Consider the following 15,215-nt stretch of genomic DNA (forward strand, 5'->3'; position numbering starts at 1 on the left):
CCTCAGGCTGACAGTGTCACAGGAGAGACAGTACACGTGTGTTCTAAGGGCTGGCAGATCTGGAAGCCCAGGGAAGTCTGTCTCTCAGTATCCTACTTTGTAAAAGAGTCTGCTGTTTGTTTGGTTGTTTGTTTGTTAAGACAAGGTTTTGCTGCATAGTCTTGGAACTCACTCTGTAGAACAGGCTGGTCTCTGCACCCCCCCTCCCCAGTTTTGGGATTAAAGGCGTGTGCCACCAACCCCCAGCTCTGTAAAATAGTCTTAAGGATTAGAGATAAGAAACCCAACAACCTCCAGCACAGGAGTGAGGATGAGGCTCAGTCTATGAGCAGCAGGCTATGCATGCACGCATACATGCGCACATGCATACACACATGAGCACACACGAGCAAACACATATGCACCAGTCCTCCACTGCATCAGAAGGCAGAGTGGACCTCGTTTTCTCGTCCCTTAGGGGCTGACTTCATTCATGGTCTGGCTCGTCCCTAAAGCAGCTCCTTGTTGTTCTCCAGCCTTCCAACGTGGCCTGCTGGCCTGCAGAAGCCTCACAAGACAGGTTGGGGACAAGGTTCAGGAGACCCTTGCTAAGTCCAGGCGTGCACTGAGGAAGGAAGGTGAGAAAATGGAGGTTTGGAGAAAAGGGGACTCACTACCCACACTGGCTAGTTTTTATTGTCACTGTGATATAAACTCAGAGTCACATGAGGAGAGGGAAATCACTTGAGGAATCACACACACCAGATATGGGCCTGTGGTCATGTTTGTAAGAGACTGTTTTGAGAGGACCCAGTCCTGGGTAGCACACCCCTGAGCCAGGCCTATATACAAGCAAGCCAGCGGAACAGTGTCCCTTCCTGGCTTCTGCTTCAGTTCCTACTTGAGGTCCTGCCCTGACCTCTCTGAGATGAACTGTTACCTGGAAGTAAAAGAGCATATAAGGCCTTTCCTCCCTTGCTTTTGTTCAGAGTGTGTCTTCCACAGCAACAGAAAGGGCAAGCGTGAGGACCCAGGTTCGGATCCCCAGGACCCCCATGAAAACTAGGCACATGCACCTGTAATCCCAGCACTGGGGAGCTGGGGGCAGAAAGATTCCTAGAACACAAGGTGAATGTGGGCCAGACAGATCCATCCACAGTTAGGAGCACTTGCTGCTCGTACAGAGGTCCTCATGCACATCGGGCAGCTCGTAACTCCTGTGACTCCAACTTCAGAGGGGCTGACTCCTGGCATCTGCAGGTGCCAACATGTATGTTCATATATACATACACACATACATGCACACACACGCACACACACACACCGAGAGAGAGACACAGAGAGACAGACAGAGAGACACAGAGACAGAGAGAGAAAGAGACAGACAGAGAGACAGAGAGACACAGAGACAGAGAGAGGGAGATTCATACTATACACATAAATAAAAATAAAATATCCAAGGCATGAAACAGACTGAGGTATCAGATAGGTTCGAGGAAGTTGGTTATACTAGTCTCTCAGTTTCATGTATGTTCACAAACTTTCCTATTACTAAAATAAGGTTTTCTATAGTGCCCACTGACCAACAGTAGCATCACTGGTAACCTTGACAATCCCCAGCTCTCTAGAGTGGAGGGAACAGAAACTTGAGTCCAAGTGTTGGAGAAACCAAGTGTTTCTCTACCGACACAGTTTGCTGAAGTCCCATTTAACAGTCAGAGGACACACACCAGGAGTACCTGGGAAGAGAGAAGAGTTTGTGACTTCCCGAGTCTCTTGGTGCCTCCCACACAGGGACCGTTCGTTCTCAGCTTGTTCAGTGGGGAGACAAGCTCTCAGCATCACACCCAGGTCCTTCCCTGGGGTTTACATGGGTCCACACATCATCCCCACCTGCTGCCCACCACCTTTAGGTCTCCTGGGTCACTGGCCCACAAGGCAGAGCTGCTTGTCCTTTATCTTGAGCCAAATGGCATCTCCCACTTTCCTGGACCTTCCAGGATACTCAACAGTGGGTCAGAACAGCACACCCAATGTGACCGGTGTTGCCTCTAAAACATACAGAAACCCAACAAGCATTGTACAGCAGTATTTCTACCACTAACAAAAGCCCAGCAAGCCATTCTGTACTCTGCGGGGTCATCCCTGGAATGACCTAGTTTATTGGACACCCACTCGGAGGCTTCACTCAGGTACAGGTACCTTCTTGTGGAACTTGTTTTCTATTCTCAGGTACATCTATGTCTCTTTGATGCATCTAAAAGACCTGCTACTTACTAGGACCATGGTATAACTGATGCAGTGGGCAGGATGCTGTCCTGAGATGAATGAAGAGGGACTCAAAATCCCTATCAATTAAATAGCAGAGAGCCAGAGACTTGACAAGTCTCAAGACAAGATGAGAACGGTATATTGTTGTCCCTATCAAGAGGAAGAAAATTTCATTGGGAATTCCTTACAGAGAAAGAGAGAACCTGTCGGCTAGTTTCACACCAAGTGACAACTATGTTCTCATGAGAACAACGTATCTAGAATGGCCTGACTAAAAGTCACCATTAGCCCAGGCTCAGAGCGGTGCCCTGTCATTCTCTAAGAACTCTGTCAATCCATACAAACACAGGAATAAAGGTAATGTGACAGAAACCACTCGCTGAGGGCAGGTGAACTGGCTCACTAGGTAAAAGCCTGGCAAAGCCTGCTGACCTGAGTTTGATCTCTAGAACCCACATAAAGTTGTTCTTAACCTCTGCATGTGCACCTGTGTACACACACACACACACACACACACACACACGACAAACATATTTAAAAAAGAAAATCCCTGGATCTTTCACGTCTTTCATGATGGCAATGTCTGTGATTTCCCCAAGACCCCATCTTTCCTGCTGATTTATTGCACTCGTGAGAAGGAAAGACTTGGGGTGGGGGTCTTTTAGATAATATTTTCTACCATGACATTTATTGCACAGGCATGGCAGTACATAAGTTCCAGTAGGAACTGAGCCTGTAAGTTCCAAGGCCTGGACTTGGGCCCTATCCACCTGCGTGCAGTGGCATTCTGGGGGCTTGGGAATTAACATCAGAGGGTTTGACCTCTCACCCCTGCAGAATCTGTAGACTGTCCCTTCAGAGTGCAAGTGGCTAGGGACCCTCTGTGTTCAGAAGAGCTAATTACAGTGTGCATCTGGGGGCAACTGAAGGGCCTGGCAGCATGCTGGTAGGGACTCAAGACCTCTTTCAGAGCTCGTCATCCTTCTGCATGCCAGGCCTGCAAGGACTTGGTCTGTGCTTCCATCGGAGGTTGAGGACCTCAGCGTGCATCTTAGCAAAGGCTGGTCACCACTGGCCACTTCCCTGACCAGTTGTCTATGGAATCATCTTTCTAAAGACCCCCGTGGGTCAGATGATGCTGATGGCCTTTGAGGATTGTGGTCCAGAGTGCTGCTGCATGTCCTCCTGAGATTTCATCACTTCCATTGACATCATGGAGCTATTTCCATGAAGATAGCTTCCTCCTGCCTCACGGGCCCTCACAGAACACAGCAACCTATTTCAGAGATGTCCCTCCCTGATGTGTTTCGGAGTGCCTGAGTAAAGGGTCTTCCAGGATCTGTGAGAGGATGTTAAGGGCATGGGACTTAGCCCAGGACATCTCAGCCTTGCATCCCCTCACTGCCTCAGCATTCCATGGATGTGAGTAGCTGAGCAAACGACTGTTGTACCCAGAAACTCGGTGCAACTGATAACAGGCACCAGCACAAGACTGGAGCGACCAGCATTCATGGAGAACAGAGAAAGAAGGCATAAACAGGTAATGGTTGCTGGCGGGGGGGGGGGGGGGGAATCATAGTCTTCACTGGTGTTGCTAAGCACCACAGAACCACTGGACCACTTCCTTTGACTGATGAGGCACAGTGTGCTCGACATGCAAGATACAGTACCTAGATAGATAGCATCCTAGTGTTGGAAAGTGAGAAAACGCGGCAGGGAAGCAGAAGTAGGTAGAGGATGGTTGGGTTGGGTGGCCACAGACGGATTCTCAAGAGCAGATGACGCCCAATGCAAAGGCCTCATTGGAATGCGCTGAGTCCTGAGCACATGTACTGGCCACCAACTCCAAGTCTCCACATCTAGATGAAGTCCCCCAAGAGTGGAAATCCAATCTATCAAGTTCAAAGTACAGGTCGGGCTTGGGATTCTAAAGTTCTGTTCACACTCCCTGTGGTAGCACTGAGAGAGTCAGCCCACCTACAGCTTCATCTACACCCGGTAGGTTTGTCAGGCCATGGTAAGGGACGTTCTGTGGCCCCAAACCCCTCAGGTGGACGTGATGGTACAAAGACTATGGAGAAAGGAGTGAGCTGCCAAGCCACAGCCAGCAGAGGTGGCTCTGCCAGTTTCCTCTGCCTCTCTGGCTACAGGGTCCTGTTCTGCATACCTGTCTCCTTCCTGAGGCATAGTCCCAAGGACCACAGGAGGCAAACATGAGGACAGGGGCTGTGGGTTTCCCCTTCTTTATCACAAACCCACTATGTGAGGTACGTGAGAACGATTCCCACTAGCCTCCTCCATACAGCTTAGGCCCAGTCAGTAAGCCTGTTAATTATTCATGTGCCTGTTTGCCTTCCTCTAGCCCCTGAGTTGTGACCAACTCACCATGAAACCAGAGGACTGACAAGCAGTAGCCCTCAGAGGGTTGGACTGGGGTGCTCGGACTTCCACTCTGTTGTTCAGGCTCCACAGGTCAAGAGCAGAACAGAACACAGCACACAGTGACCATACACCATTGTCCCGTTATCTACCAGAACTTCAGAGCTAGAGACACTCTGCATAAATCACAGGCTTTGTCTTAGAAAGAATGATATGGGAACCTCTTTCTTTAATCTGCTTTCACACACCTATAACATTTCATTGGAAAAGTTTTATTCAAAAAAAAAAACTTGTACAAACTGTTCTCGTTTTGAAAGCAACAAAGGCTCATATTTCCCTTCCCCCCATCTTTGAAAAAACTAAAAAAGGGAGAAAAACAAAAGTTCATGACTGTGATGCCCAACATAACAATTCTAGGGCAGGCATGCCAGGGAGCCCCTCCCATGCACTGTCTCCCAGCTCCCACCGCTGGGCAAGGATCATTTTAAGGATGGGTAGTCTGGGGCCACAGCACCTAGTTTTGCGGTTAAAGGGAGTGGAGGAGGGGTGAACAGGAAGACTGAAGAGGGCTCGGGGCAAGGTGACAAAAAGAGCTAGGCTGCCCTACCCCCAACTCGATTGTCTAACAGATAGAATGCCTGGCCATAAATATGAACACTGATTGACTGTTGAGGCAGATTGGATCTAAAACTTGCAGGGCAGAACAAAATGGCTGTGACACCCCTGAATTTGGTATCATAGTATCTGGGCTCCATGTCCTAACTTAGGAGTGGATTCTGTCTAAAAATACCCACTCAGACATATGGGAATTCCGATCTGCACTGCCAACCCCCCCCACCCGTGGAATATCCAGGGTTGGTGCCTCCCCCTCCCCCCACAATAGCACCCATGTGTCTCAGGAACCTTTGGCTACTTCCTGCCGTGCCACGCCCACTCTTGGACTCTACAACTCATCTCGCATCTTGTCTCCCTTGGGCCGGACCAGGCGGCCAATGAAGAGCAAGGAGCCGCTCTGATTATCTCGCACCAGGAAGATGAAGGGGTGGTCGGCATAGAACAGCTTGGGGCTGCGCAGCTCCTCGCGCCCGTAGATGTCTTGGTCAAAGGGGTTGCCCTCGGTGTCCCACTCGAAGGCAGTGGCATGGAACACACTGGCTAGGTACAGGTCCTTCTTGCCAGACATGCGCGATAGGTCTGCCTTGTTCTTGTCGATGGCCTCGGTCAGGCCCAGTCCTGCCAGATGTTTCTGTGGGAGCAGGTGGTTGGTGAGGCCACACACGTGCCGGGCTCTTACCCCCAACCTCCATCCACACCACCCTGGAGTCACCCTCTGGACACCTTGCTCCAGGCACGGTGCGGAAGTGCTGCAAACCACTGTTCCTTTTGTTCCTCTGTATACCACCAGGACCTGAGCCCTCCTATCCCTGTTAGCTTTAACTACCAACTTGACACAGTCTAGAGTTAGCTGAGAGGAAAGCCATCGTCAGTAACTACCTGAGACCATACTGGCCTGTACGCATGTCCCTGAGGGATTTTCTTGAGAGGGCTCAGCCCACTCTAGGACCTGGCTAGAGACAACAGCCAGTCGCTGTTCAACTATGTTCAGTCCATCCTCCCTCCCAAGGGCAGAGCCCACTTCTCCCCAGCATCAGCAGAGCCCAGTACTGTCTGGATGCCCTATGGATAAAGGATGGACCTGCTGAGCCACTGGGTGAAACCTGCCCCAGACACTACCCTCCGGCCCTCACCTGCAGGTCATGGGTCACCTCCACCACGCCCTTGGGCAGGGAGATGGCGACAGCCTTCTTCTGCATCTTTCCCATCCAGGCCTTCAGCTGCTCCTTGGTCAGCAGCTTCTCCAAGCGCTCGAGCGGCTCCACGTGGTGGGGCATGAGGATGATGAGGCTGGAGAGCTTGTGAGCCAGGGGCATCTCCACCATCTGCAGCTTCTCCTTCTCGTCGTCATAGTAGTTGTACAGGCCTGTGTGGATGAAGAGAAGAGGATGCTGAACACACTGAGGGGTAAGGGGCAAGCCAGATCTGGGCACCCCAGACCCCCCCCACCTTGACCGTCTAGCAAGACGTCTACCTGTCCGGTGCATCATCGTAACACCCACAGTATAGGAGCGGGTCACCATGAAGCCACGGTTGTCCACCATCTTGTGGTGAAACTTCTCATCCCAGTGTGCTGTGGTGGAAAAATAAAACCATGTGTCAATGAGCTCTGTCCCCACAGATATGACCAGCCCACAGCCATCCCACTGCGTGCCCTAGATGCCACCCTTGGTGCACCGAGTATGTGTTCACTGTCTGAGGACGTTGGCCTCTCTCACTCCCAACTGCAAGAAGCTCCTGTCCTCCTGCGTGGGTGGTGTCCGGGACAGGCTTTCTTCCCCGTTGGATAACTGAGGTCTGTACCTTGGGCAGGAGTCAGCAAAGGCCACCCTGAAGCCTTCTTCACAAGCTCAAGAATGGACAGGTGGCTCAGTGCTTATAGTGCTTACTGCTCTTGAAGAGGACCAGGTTCGGTTCCCAGCACCCACATGGCGGCTCACAATCACTTGAGTCTCAACCATCCTTATGGTACACAAAAACTCATGCATGCACACTCACGTATGTATAAGAAGAGTAAGTAAATCAGTTAATTAAAAAAAATTTAGTCGGGCAGTGGTGTCGCATGCCTTTAATCCCAGCACTCGAGAGGCAGAGGCAGAGGCAGGCGGATTTCTGAGTTTGAGGCCAGCCTGGTCTACAGAGTGAGTTCCGGGACAGCCAGGGCTATACAGAGAAACCCTGTCTCGAAAATAATAATAATAATAATAATAATAATAATAATTTCTTCTCTTTTAAGTTCTGTGTAGCCAGAAAAAAAGCAAAGCATGTGTGACAGAGGTCCAAGTCCCAACCAGACCCACATCCTAATCCAGACAAACTAGTTATGATTAGACTTCTCACCTAGACTCACCTATTTGTAAAGCAGGAGTCACCTTCACCTGGCTGCAAGCTCTTAGGTCACTCCCCCATACCTAGATAGATGCTCACACAAAACCATTGGCCCCACATCTAACCTTCAGTCAATTCAGATGTACTTGTCCTAGTCTTGTCTCTACTTCGTCCTACCCAAGCCTCAGTCTCCTTAACTGTGAAATGGGGCTAACACTGCCTGCATGACTCCTTAACTCATTCTGTTGAAGCAGAGCCAATTACCGAGCCTCACAGGTTCCAACTTACACAAGCAAGAACCCTAATGTGGGGGCTGGAGAGATGGCTCAGTGGTTAAGATCTTCCAGAAGTTCTGAGTTCAATTCCCAGCAACCATCTGTAATGGGGTCTGATGCCCTCTTCTGGTGTGTCTGAAGAGAGCAATGGTGTACTCATATACATAAAGTAAATAAATATTAAAAAAGAAAAAAAGAACCCTAATGTGGTACAGTCCTACCCTAGAGATTCCTACCTGGTTCCTGGATCTGGTTTCTAGCATGAAGAATGGGCTTATCAGTAGCCCTGACTCTGCCCGTTGTGGTAGTGCTCACATGAGAAACAATGAAAGATTTCCATAAGGAGAATCAAGCTCAGGGGCCTGGGAAACAGTCTCCCCTCTCCTTCACCCCATCCCTGAGACTCACGCTTAAAGAACATGGCGTTCACAAGCAGTGCCCCATCCGTGCGCTCCACATCCTTGGTGACCTCAGGCAGCTTGCCGTCCGTGGTCTGCGAGGCCCACTCGTTGATGGACTGCAGGGCGCTGCGCTTGTCTCGGAAGTTGATCTTGGAGTGTTCGCAGTTGTAGTGTTGCTTGCTGCTGCGCACGAAGTCATCGGCGAAGCTCACGGAGCTGGGCCCGTACAGGCGGCTGCCCAGTTTCCAGGTCACGTTGCGCGCAGTGGAGTTGCTGAGGGAGCGGAGCAGCTCACCCAGCCCCGTGTGCACCTCCTCATCGCGCAGCTTCTCAGCGCTCAGCACTGCCTTCGCCTGCGACGCTGTGGTGGCTTTACCACCCAGTGACACAAGACCCAGGGATGAGGCCACCACCAAGGGTGACAGGAGGATGTTCTCCACCGCCTGGTCTTTGGCCATCGCCTGATATAGGCTGAAGGCCAGGCCTGTGCTGCGCTCTGCCAGTGTGGTCGCCTTGGAACTTAGCTTCTCCGCAGTACCAGGGGCTGCCGCCTCTAGGGGTTTCTTCACCTCGGCTGCCAGGGCCACGGCCAAGAGGCATAAGGTGCCCAGAAGGAGAGAGCGCATGGCTGGGAGGTGGGCTGTGTGCACCACAGAGGACCTGTGAGGGCTTCAGAGAAAGAGAGAGCCACCCTGAAGTTTATGCATTTCTTCCTAGCCGACCCACTAAGCCACCAAGGGGACAGGAACAAGAGAACTCAGTTCTTTATTCCAGACCTGACTCAGGGCTACCCAGCCCCTCAGAGACCTTCTTGGATTTCTTTACCTAAAACAAAGTTTTTGGTATATTACTAGGCCACCTATTGAAGTCCCCCATGGGACATTCAACACTTATACCTAATTATTCACTTATTATGACTCTCTAGGTGTCCTGAAGTAGGCTGTAGCCACTAGGGCTGGAAATCTAGCACATCTGGTTCCCTACAGCATCCCAGTGCCTGGCATTTGGCATAACTGTTTCTAAGGGTCAGGGCTACTGCCAGAATGGCACCCATGTTGGCCTTTGTGAAATCTGGCTCTAGTCTCATAGAGCCTCAGGGCCTTTGTTGGTTAGGAAAGGCAGCAGCTGGGCTGGGGGTCTACAGGTGTCTGGGCAGAGGACACAATGTGGAATGGATTTGTCAGCTGGTCCTCTCTGTGCCTTGCATTCTGCCCTGAGACATTAATAAGTTACTGCCCAGTTCACTATTAAAATGGGGGAACCCAGATGCTCTACTCTGCTGCCCCTAGGGTGACCTTGAGTGTGCACTCGCATGCATTACCAACCAGCCTCAGACTCTTTCCTTAGGGACTTAGCCTGCCCACCTACCAACAAAAAACAAAAAAAAAAAAAAACAAAACAAAACAAAAAACACCTGAACTGGATGGGAAATCCCATGACAAACGCTCTTGGGATCAAGCCTTTAGAAACTTCAAGTGGCATGGATTTCCTAAGGGAGCAACAAGGGCAAGATCCTGAGGAAGCGGGTGAGTCACAGCTCAGTGGAGCATGGACCCTTTCCCTCCATCCTTTAGGAAGCCAGAGGCACAGATTCCATTCTGCACTCCCATGGGATGGCCACATCATCATCTCTTCTAGAACCTCAAAGATCCCTTCAAGTTCCCATCCCAAACTCCGGCAGTAGCAGGAGTCCCCAAGGCAAGCCCTGTCCCCTTTTGTGAAGTCACGGGTCACAAAGGTCTCCGTTCCCACAGCCTCCTCAGCTTGCCCTCCCCACCTCTGCTTCATGCAGCAGTTCAGGTAAGTAGACCACAGAGCCGAAAGTTCAGGAAGAACCCTGGAGGAAGACGGGGTGCCCCTGATCGGGAAGACCCCCCCTTTCACAGACTTTTAGGAAGATAGAAAATTCCAAACTTTGCTGGAAGCCCCTTGAGAGCCTGGCCTGCCTGAAAGAGTGAGGGATTTTGGAGAGGAACCTATATAGCTGGGTCGGGCTGCTCCCATACCTCCTCGGCTGCTTCCCATCTAGGGACCTTGAGAAACAGCGCAAAGGCCCTGGAGGGGTTGAGGGGATGGAGGACCACGGCCTCATGGAGGGGATGAGGGAATGAGGACCACAGCCTCATGGAGGGGGCGAGGGGATGGGCACCACAGCCTCACAGCTGCCTGGGGAACAATGTGAGACCTCTCACTCTTAAGAGAGGTAGGATCCGCAAGTCCAGATTGGCTCCTTCCTCACTAGACCTCAAAGACAGGGGGACCATGTAACTCATGGTACACTCACAAATGAGAGTGAAGCAGTGAAATGATCCATGATGGGAAATATCATATCAACAGGCACGTGGCCACCCTCCTCAAAGGACCACTAATCCAGCAGAGGCCACCAGCCTGCCTAAGGAAGGGAAACCTAACCCTGCCACGTGGCACCCACCATCTTGACAGCCCCCACGCTCAGCCAACCAGGGGCTGGGAGGGGCTTCTCCAAAAAGCTCCAAATGACTAGTTAGGGATTCCTCTGGCAGCCGCAAGGCCCCTGGTGACGTGGCAGGCAAAAGCTGCTTTATCTCCATAGGCCAGCCGAGGGTAAGAACCTGGAGGCCTGGCTTGGGAACCTGGGGTGAGGAGGATTTGCCGGGGGAATCCAGGAGCCTCAGGGGTTTTAGTTTTACAACTGTGCCTCAAAAATCTGAGGGGGCAGGCAGGGCTGGGGAGAAGGGCCACCCCGTTAAGCCCAGCATTAGGGATGAAAGTAGGCAAGTCTCTGCAAGCAAGCCAACCTCCCGCAGCCCATCTGCACAGGCAAGCCCAGCCCATCTGCCACAGGGAAACGCCAGCCCTCCGGCCAAGGTTAGACATTTTACAGTACCATCAAAACAAAACCAAAAAAATATAAGATATCACAGAGCCAAAGGCCGTGTCCACCACTGGGCCAGGGAGCCTGTGATGGGAAGCCTGTAAGGGGAGCAGATGCCAGGAGGCAGGGAGGAGCACCAGGGGGTTTCTCAGACACTTGGTGGGTCTAAAGTACCTTGAAAGGGCCTCAGAGGGAGATCATTGCCTGCCTTTTTCATTCTGAAAGAAAACAGAAGAGTGAAGAAATGGGAACCCCTAGAGACGTGGGGAGCAGAGGCCGGTCGGGCCCAGTCCCCAGTGGGTACCCGGAGTAAGGAGGTGGATGACCTCTTTTGCAGAGGCAGAAACCAGGGCCCAGCTTGGGCCTCTTCGGCTCAAGCAGGTCAGGCTTTCTCCCGGGGGCTCTGCCTTCAGCAAAGCTCCCAGGCCGACCACTGTGGAGTCCTGTTACACAGCAACCCACTACAAAAACACCTCGGCAGGGAATCCTCGGAGAGAGACAAAGGACCAGACGGAAATGGGGGATGGGTACAGAACTATCAGAGAGTAGGGTGTGGCCTCGGCCTTACTTCCAGGCAACCAAAGCCCCCAGTTTTCCAAGGGCCTCCATGCGTGCCCTGGATGCCAAAGGGCCCAGAAGGAAGCACAGGAAGTTGATAGCTAGGCCGTTAGACCATACAGGGAATGGATGCCTTCTTCCTTTCGTCTGGAGGCTCAGGAATGTCCCCCAAGCTGGAGGCAGGATACCTCAAAGCCTCAGAGGAAGTCCTCGCCCTGCAGGAACCAGATGGGTGGACGGAAGGACCAGGGTGACTCAAGTCACCCAGGGCCTGTGGACCCTGACGACACCCCTTTCGGGTGAGGTGAAAGCAGAACTAATTGGTCAAGTCCGGCCACCTTCCACATAGGATACTGATTAAAAAGCGACTGCTCCCCAAAGCAAGGGGGTCCTTAACAGCTAGAGATGAGACACCAAGTCTACACCTCTTGTGCTAGGTTCAGAGGCCCCTACACAGCCTGTGGGGAGGTTGGTCTGGGATCAATCACTGCGGGTCCCTGGGCCTCCACTCCTGAGTTAGGGACTGCAGAGCTGGCCCTTCCCCGTGGACGATGGGACAGTCAGGTCTTTCCCCTCCCCTCTCAGTTGTGCAGAAGGTCACCAGCATTTAGTCCCAGCTCTACGCATTCCCTCTCACCACCTTTAACCTTCCCCGAGCTGAGACTTCTCCGTACTTTACCAGGCAGTCCGCGTACTAGACCGCAGCTCCAGGGAACCCAGGCAAGTGACAGTTCCAAGTCCGATCTTTCACTGCCCACCTGTGTCAGGACCCCAAGCTTTGGAGCGATCCGTTCCCCCTTGGCCAATGCGCAACCCCAAATCGCCCGGCCGCTCCCGCCCCTCACCTGGGCCGGGCTGGGCTGCTCCGGGACCGACAGGGCAATCGCTCCTCAGACAGGCTCTGCTCAGCTCACTGCCCCGGGCCCTGGATCTATATATGGCTGGCCCCACCCCCTCCTGCCTGTCCCAAGAAACTTCTGGAAAGTTGGAAACGCTTCCGGAGGGCGCCGTGGCTCGGAGAGGAGAAAAAAAGCCAAAGACCTCCCCCAAACCACCCTGGCTCCCGCCCCTGTGCCTGCGGGCTCTCTCCCAGCCCCTGGGTCCTACTGCCCCCTCGCCCTACTAGGTAGAGGGGACTCTCCTCCCGCACCAGCTAGACCTTGGGAGCCAGGGCATTCTTGGGATTCCGCGGTCCTGGACGTGGAAAAGCAGGGTTTAGACTCGAGAGTGAACTGAAGGCAGACAGGCTCCAAAGTCCTGCGCTCGGGGACTGGAGTTGTCGTCTTCTCGGGGTTGCCCACACAAGCCTGCTCTGATCACATATCCCTTCTGCCCCACATGACCCTGCTCTGCCCCAGTAGATCCATTGCCTACTGTTATCAAGCTTTAATCAGGGACCCCTGATGCTACTCCTTAGTCAGGGGCCCTCTCCTTTGCCTTAGGAAAAAGTCAGAGGCAGGGGTCCCTCTCCAAACCAGGGTTCACCCTTGAAACATCCCTGGGGAGGAGAGGCCCTGAGAATTCTAGCTGGACCCTCACCCTGGCAACCAAGTCTTGAACTGATTTCAGACAGACACCTAGGTGGTTCCACTGGACATGAAGTAGTATACAGCAGGGAACATCCTGGATGAATTAAATACAGCATTGTGTGACTTTCCTTCTGGGCCAGTACCCTTGGTTGATGTTAAGTCCTAACTGCCCCTTTCTCCGTCTCAAATGGGTCATCCCTGCTATCTCCTTCCCTCCCTCCCTATCTCCATTGCCTCTTGGGGCTCAGGGTCTCACTATCTCAGGCTCTCCCGCCCCACCCCACCTCTTACACTGAGATAGCTTCTTGAGCCCTGAGTTAACTGATAGTATTCTTTACTATTCTAGTGTCATGCACAAATCTGCACAACTGGGCAAAGTCCCTGCCTTCAGGACCTCCTTTGTGAGGGGTGTGTGCAGCTAGTGGGGAATTCAGTAGGTGAGGCCTGTTGTTTTAGGATCCTCCTATCTTCTGATAGTGGAATGACAGACAACAGATGGACATCACTAGAGAGGAGGTGGAGTGAGAGGCTTTTCCCCCTCTTTTCAGTGCACTGGGGCTGGAACCCAGATCCTCAGGAAAACCAGGAAAGAAAGCATCCTGCCACTGAGCCCCAGCCCCAGCCCCAGAGAGACCCTGTATGCATTCACTCACATTCAATCAACAGACTCATAAGTATTTTCTTTCTCCCAGATGCAGAGCCTGTGGAACAGATGTATCCTTGCACTCAGCATCCCAAAAGATGAGTTCTCTGCAGTTATAGAGAACAGTGGGGGAGGGAATGGACCCCCAGCCTTCCCCACTTCGGGCTGAGGGAAATATTAGATCCTAATAGACTTAGACCCCAATCAAAGGATCAGAGAGTATACGGATTTGCAAGTGACTGCCACAGATGATAATATCATTCAGAAGCCCCACAACGTCTTTGAACTTCGTGAAGGAATCTTAGCTTGGTAGGATCTCAGAGTCAAAGGTCTTGAGAAGAAGAAAAAAAAAATCATGGTACCAGGCCTAGCGTCACATGCCTGATGGCCCAGGATGCTGGAGACACTGGGTCAAGGTAAACCTAAGGTAAACGCTTAGGACTTCGTCCCTATCTGCAAACTTAGTATCCTTATGAATGTCCCCCAAAGGCAAGGGCCTGCCTCTCTCTAAGAACAGTGACCTGGCAGCCGCTATTGTTTTGTAGAACAGATCTGATCTTGAGCAAACTTTGTAGGCAAAAGGAGGGCGGTATCCATCTTTGTGGTGGCTGATTCTCCTTCCCGTCCTCCTGCATCCTCTATGTACTGCTTATGTGAATAAATCTTTGCTAGGAAAGGATTCCACCTAGATTCCAGACCCCCTTTCTATTATCATCCTCGTCTTGGCTCTTGGGGTCTTCTGGAATTCAGTTGGTAGGCTGTGAGCTGAAGGAGCAGTGTGCATCCAAGCTGGGGGTGGTGGTGGTGTGGAGGTTTGCTGGGTTATCCACAGGTCTAGTGTAAAAATCCCTTACAGCCCCACCCCCACTTCGCTCTGCTCTCCCATCTGCCAGCATCCAGGCCTCCATTGAAAGCATCCGGGCTAGCACTGGGAGGGGATGCTAAGAGAACTATGACTTTCCTGTTTTGCAGAGGGTAAACTGAGGCTCCCTGTGTTAGACAAATCCAGATCCCTCGTAGGAGTGAAAGAGTAGAGTAGAGACGGAAGCCCTCCATTTGCAGTCAGTGGAGCTGAATCCGGGAGCCGGGTGGGTGTAGGGCTGGGGCCCTCCTGCAGCATCACAGAACCCTTGTGTAGCTCACCTGGCCAGAAGCCTCCTCCATGCCTGTTGGGCTGCTGTGCCTCCTGGGTGTCTAAGCTATCTCACCCAGATTGTTAGTGAAAGTCACTGGGGACTTTGAAAGGGTGGGAGAGGTCTCACCCTCCTCCCTCTGAGTCCCTAACTCCCAGCCCGGGGTCTGGCATAAAAGAAGGTAGCGGGTGGAAGCCTTAGCCGGGCCAACGACGGACACGTGGGAATCGGCTGACTCAATCTCCTTAGA

At 52.2% G+C, this 15,215-nt stretch overlaps 1 protein-coding gene across 6 annotated transcripts; it reads right to left on the reverse strand.

The window, feature by feature from the left end:
- Positions 1 to 4,827: 4,827 nt before the first annotated feature.
- Positions 4,828 to 12,692, reverse strand: Serpinh1 (serine (or cysteine) peptidase inhibitor, clade H, member 1). 6 transcript variants are annotated; one of them, XM_006507278.4, is made up of 7 exons: positions 12,506 to 12,665; positions 12,340 to 12,418; positions 11,277 to 11,320; positions 8,256 to 8,917; positions 6,719 to 6,817; positions 6,378 to 6,610; positions 4,881 to 5,875 (listed from the first exon to the last, which is right to left on the reverse strand). In XM_006507278.4, the coding sequence occupies exons 4-7, from the start codon at positions 8,872 to 8,874 to the stop codon at positions 5,573 to 5,575; spliced, it is 1,254 nt and encodes a 417-aa protein (XP_006507341.1). In that variant the 5' UTR covers positions 8,875 to 8,917; positions 11,277 to 11,320; positions 12,340 to 12,418; positions 12,506 to 12,665; the 3' UTR covers positions 4,881 to 5,572. The 6 variants fall into 6 exon arrangements, with proteins under 6 accessions (NP_001104513.1, NP_001272705.1, NP_001104514.1 ...); NM_001111043.1 differs by lacking the exon at positions 12,340 to 12,418 and having other exon boundaries at positions 4,828 to 5,875; positions 12,506 to 12,692; NM_001285776.1 differs by lacking the exon at positions 11,277 to 11,320 and having other exon boundaries at positions 4,828 to 5,875; positions 12,335 to 12,418; positions 12,506 to 12,692.
- Between the last annotated feature and the right edge of the window lie 2,523 nt (positions 12,693 to 15,215).

Source organism: Mus musculus, chromosome 7 (genome assembly GCF_000001635.26).
Source record: "Mus musculus strain C57BL/6J chromosome 7, GRCm38.p6 C57BL/6J".
Classification (NCBI taxonomy): Eukaryota; Metazoa; Chordata; class Mammalia; order Rodentia; family Muridae; genus Mus; species Mus musculus.

Excerpts from the sequence above, each read along its gene's own strand:
- Serpinh1 (NM_001111044.1), bottom strand. The coding sequence starts at position 8,874 with ATGCGCTCTCTCCTTCTGGGCACCTTATGCCTCTTGGCCGTGGCCCTG. Across the intron at positions 6,611-6,718 it reads TACGATGATGCACCGGACAG|GCCTGTACAACTACTATGAC; the intron begins GTAGACGTCTTG and ends TCATCCACACAG. Across the intron at positions 5,876-6,377 it reads AGGTGACCCATGACCTGCAG|AAACATCTGGCAGGACTGGG; the intron begins GTGAGGGCCGGA and ends CTGCTCCCACAG.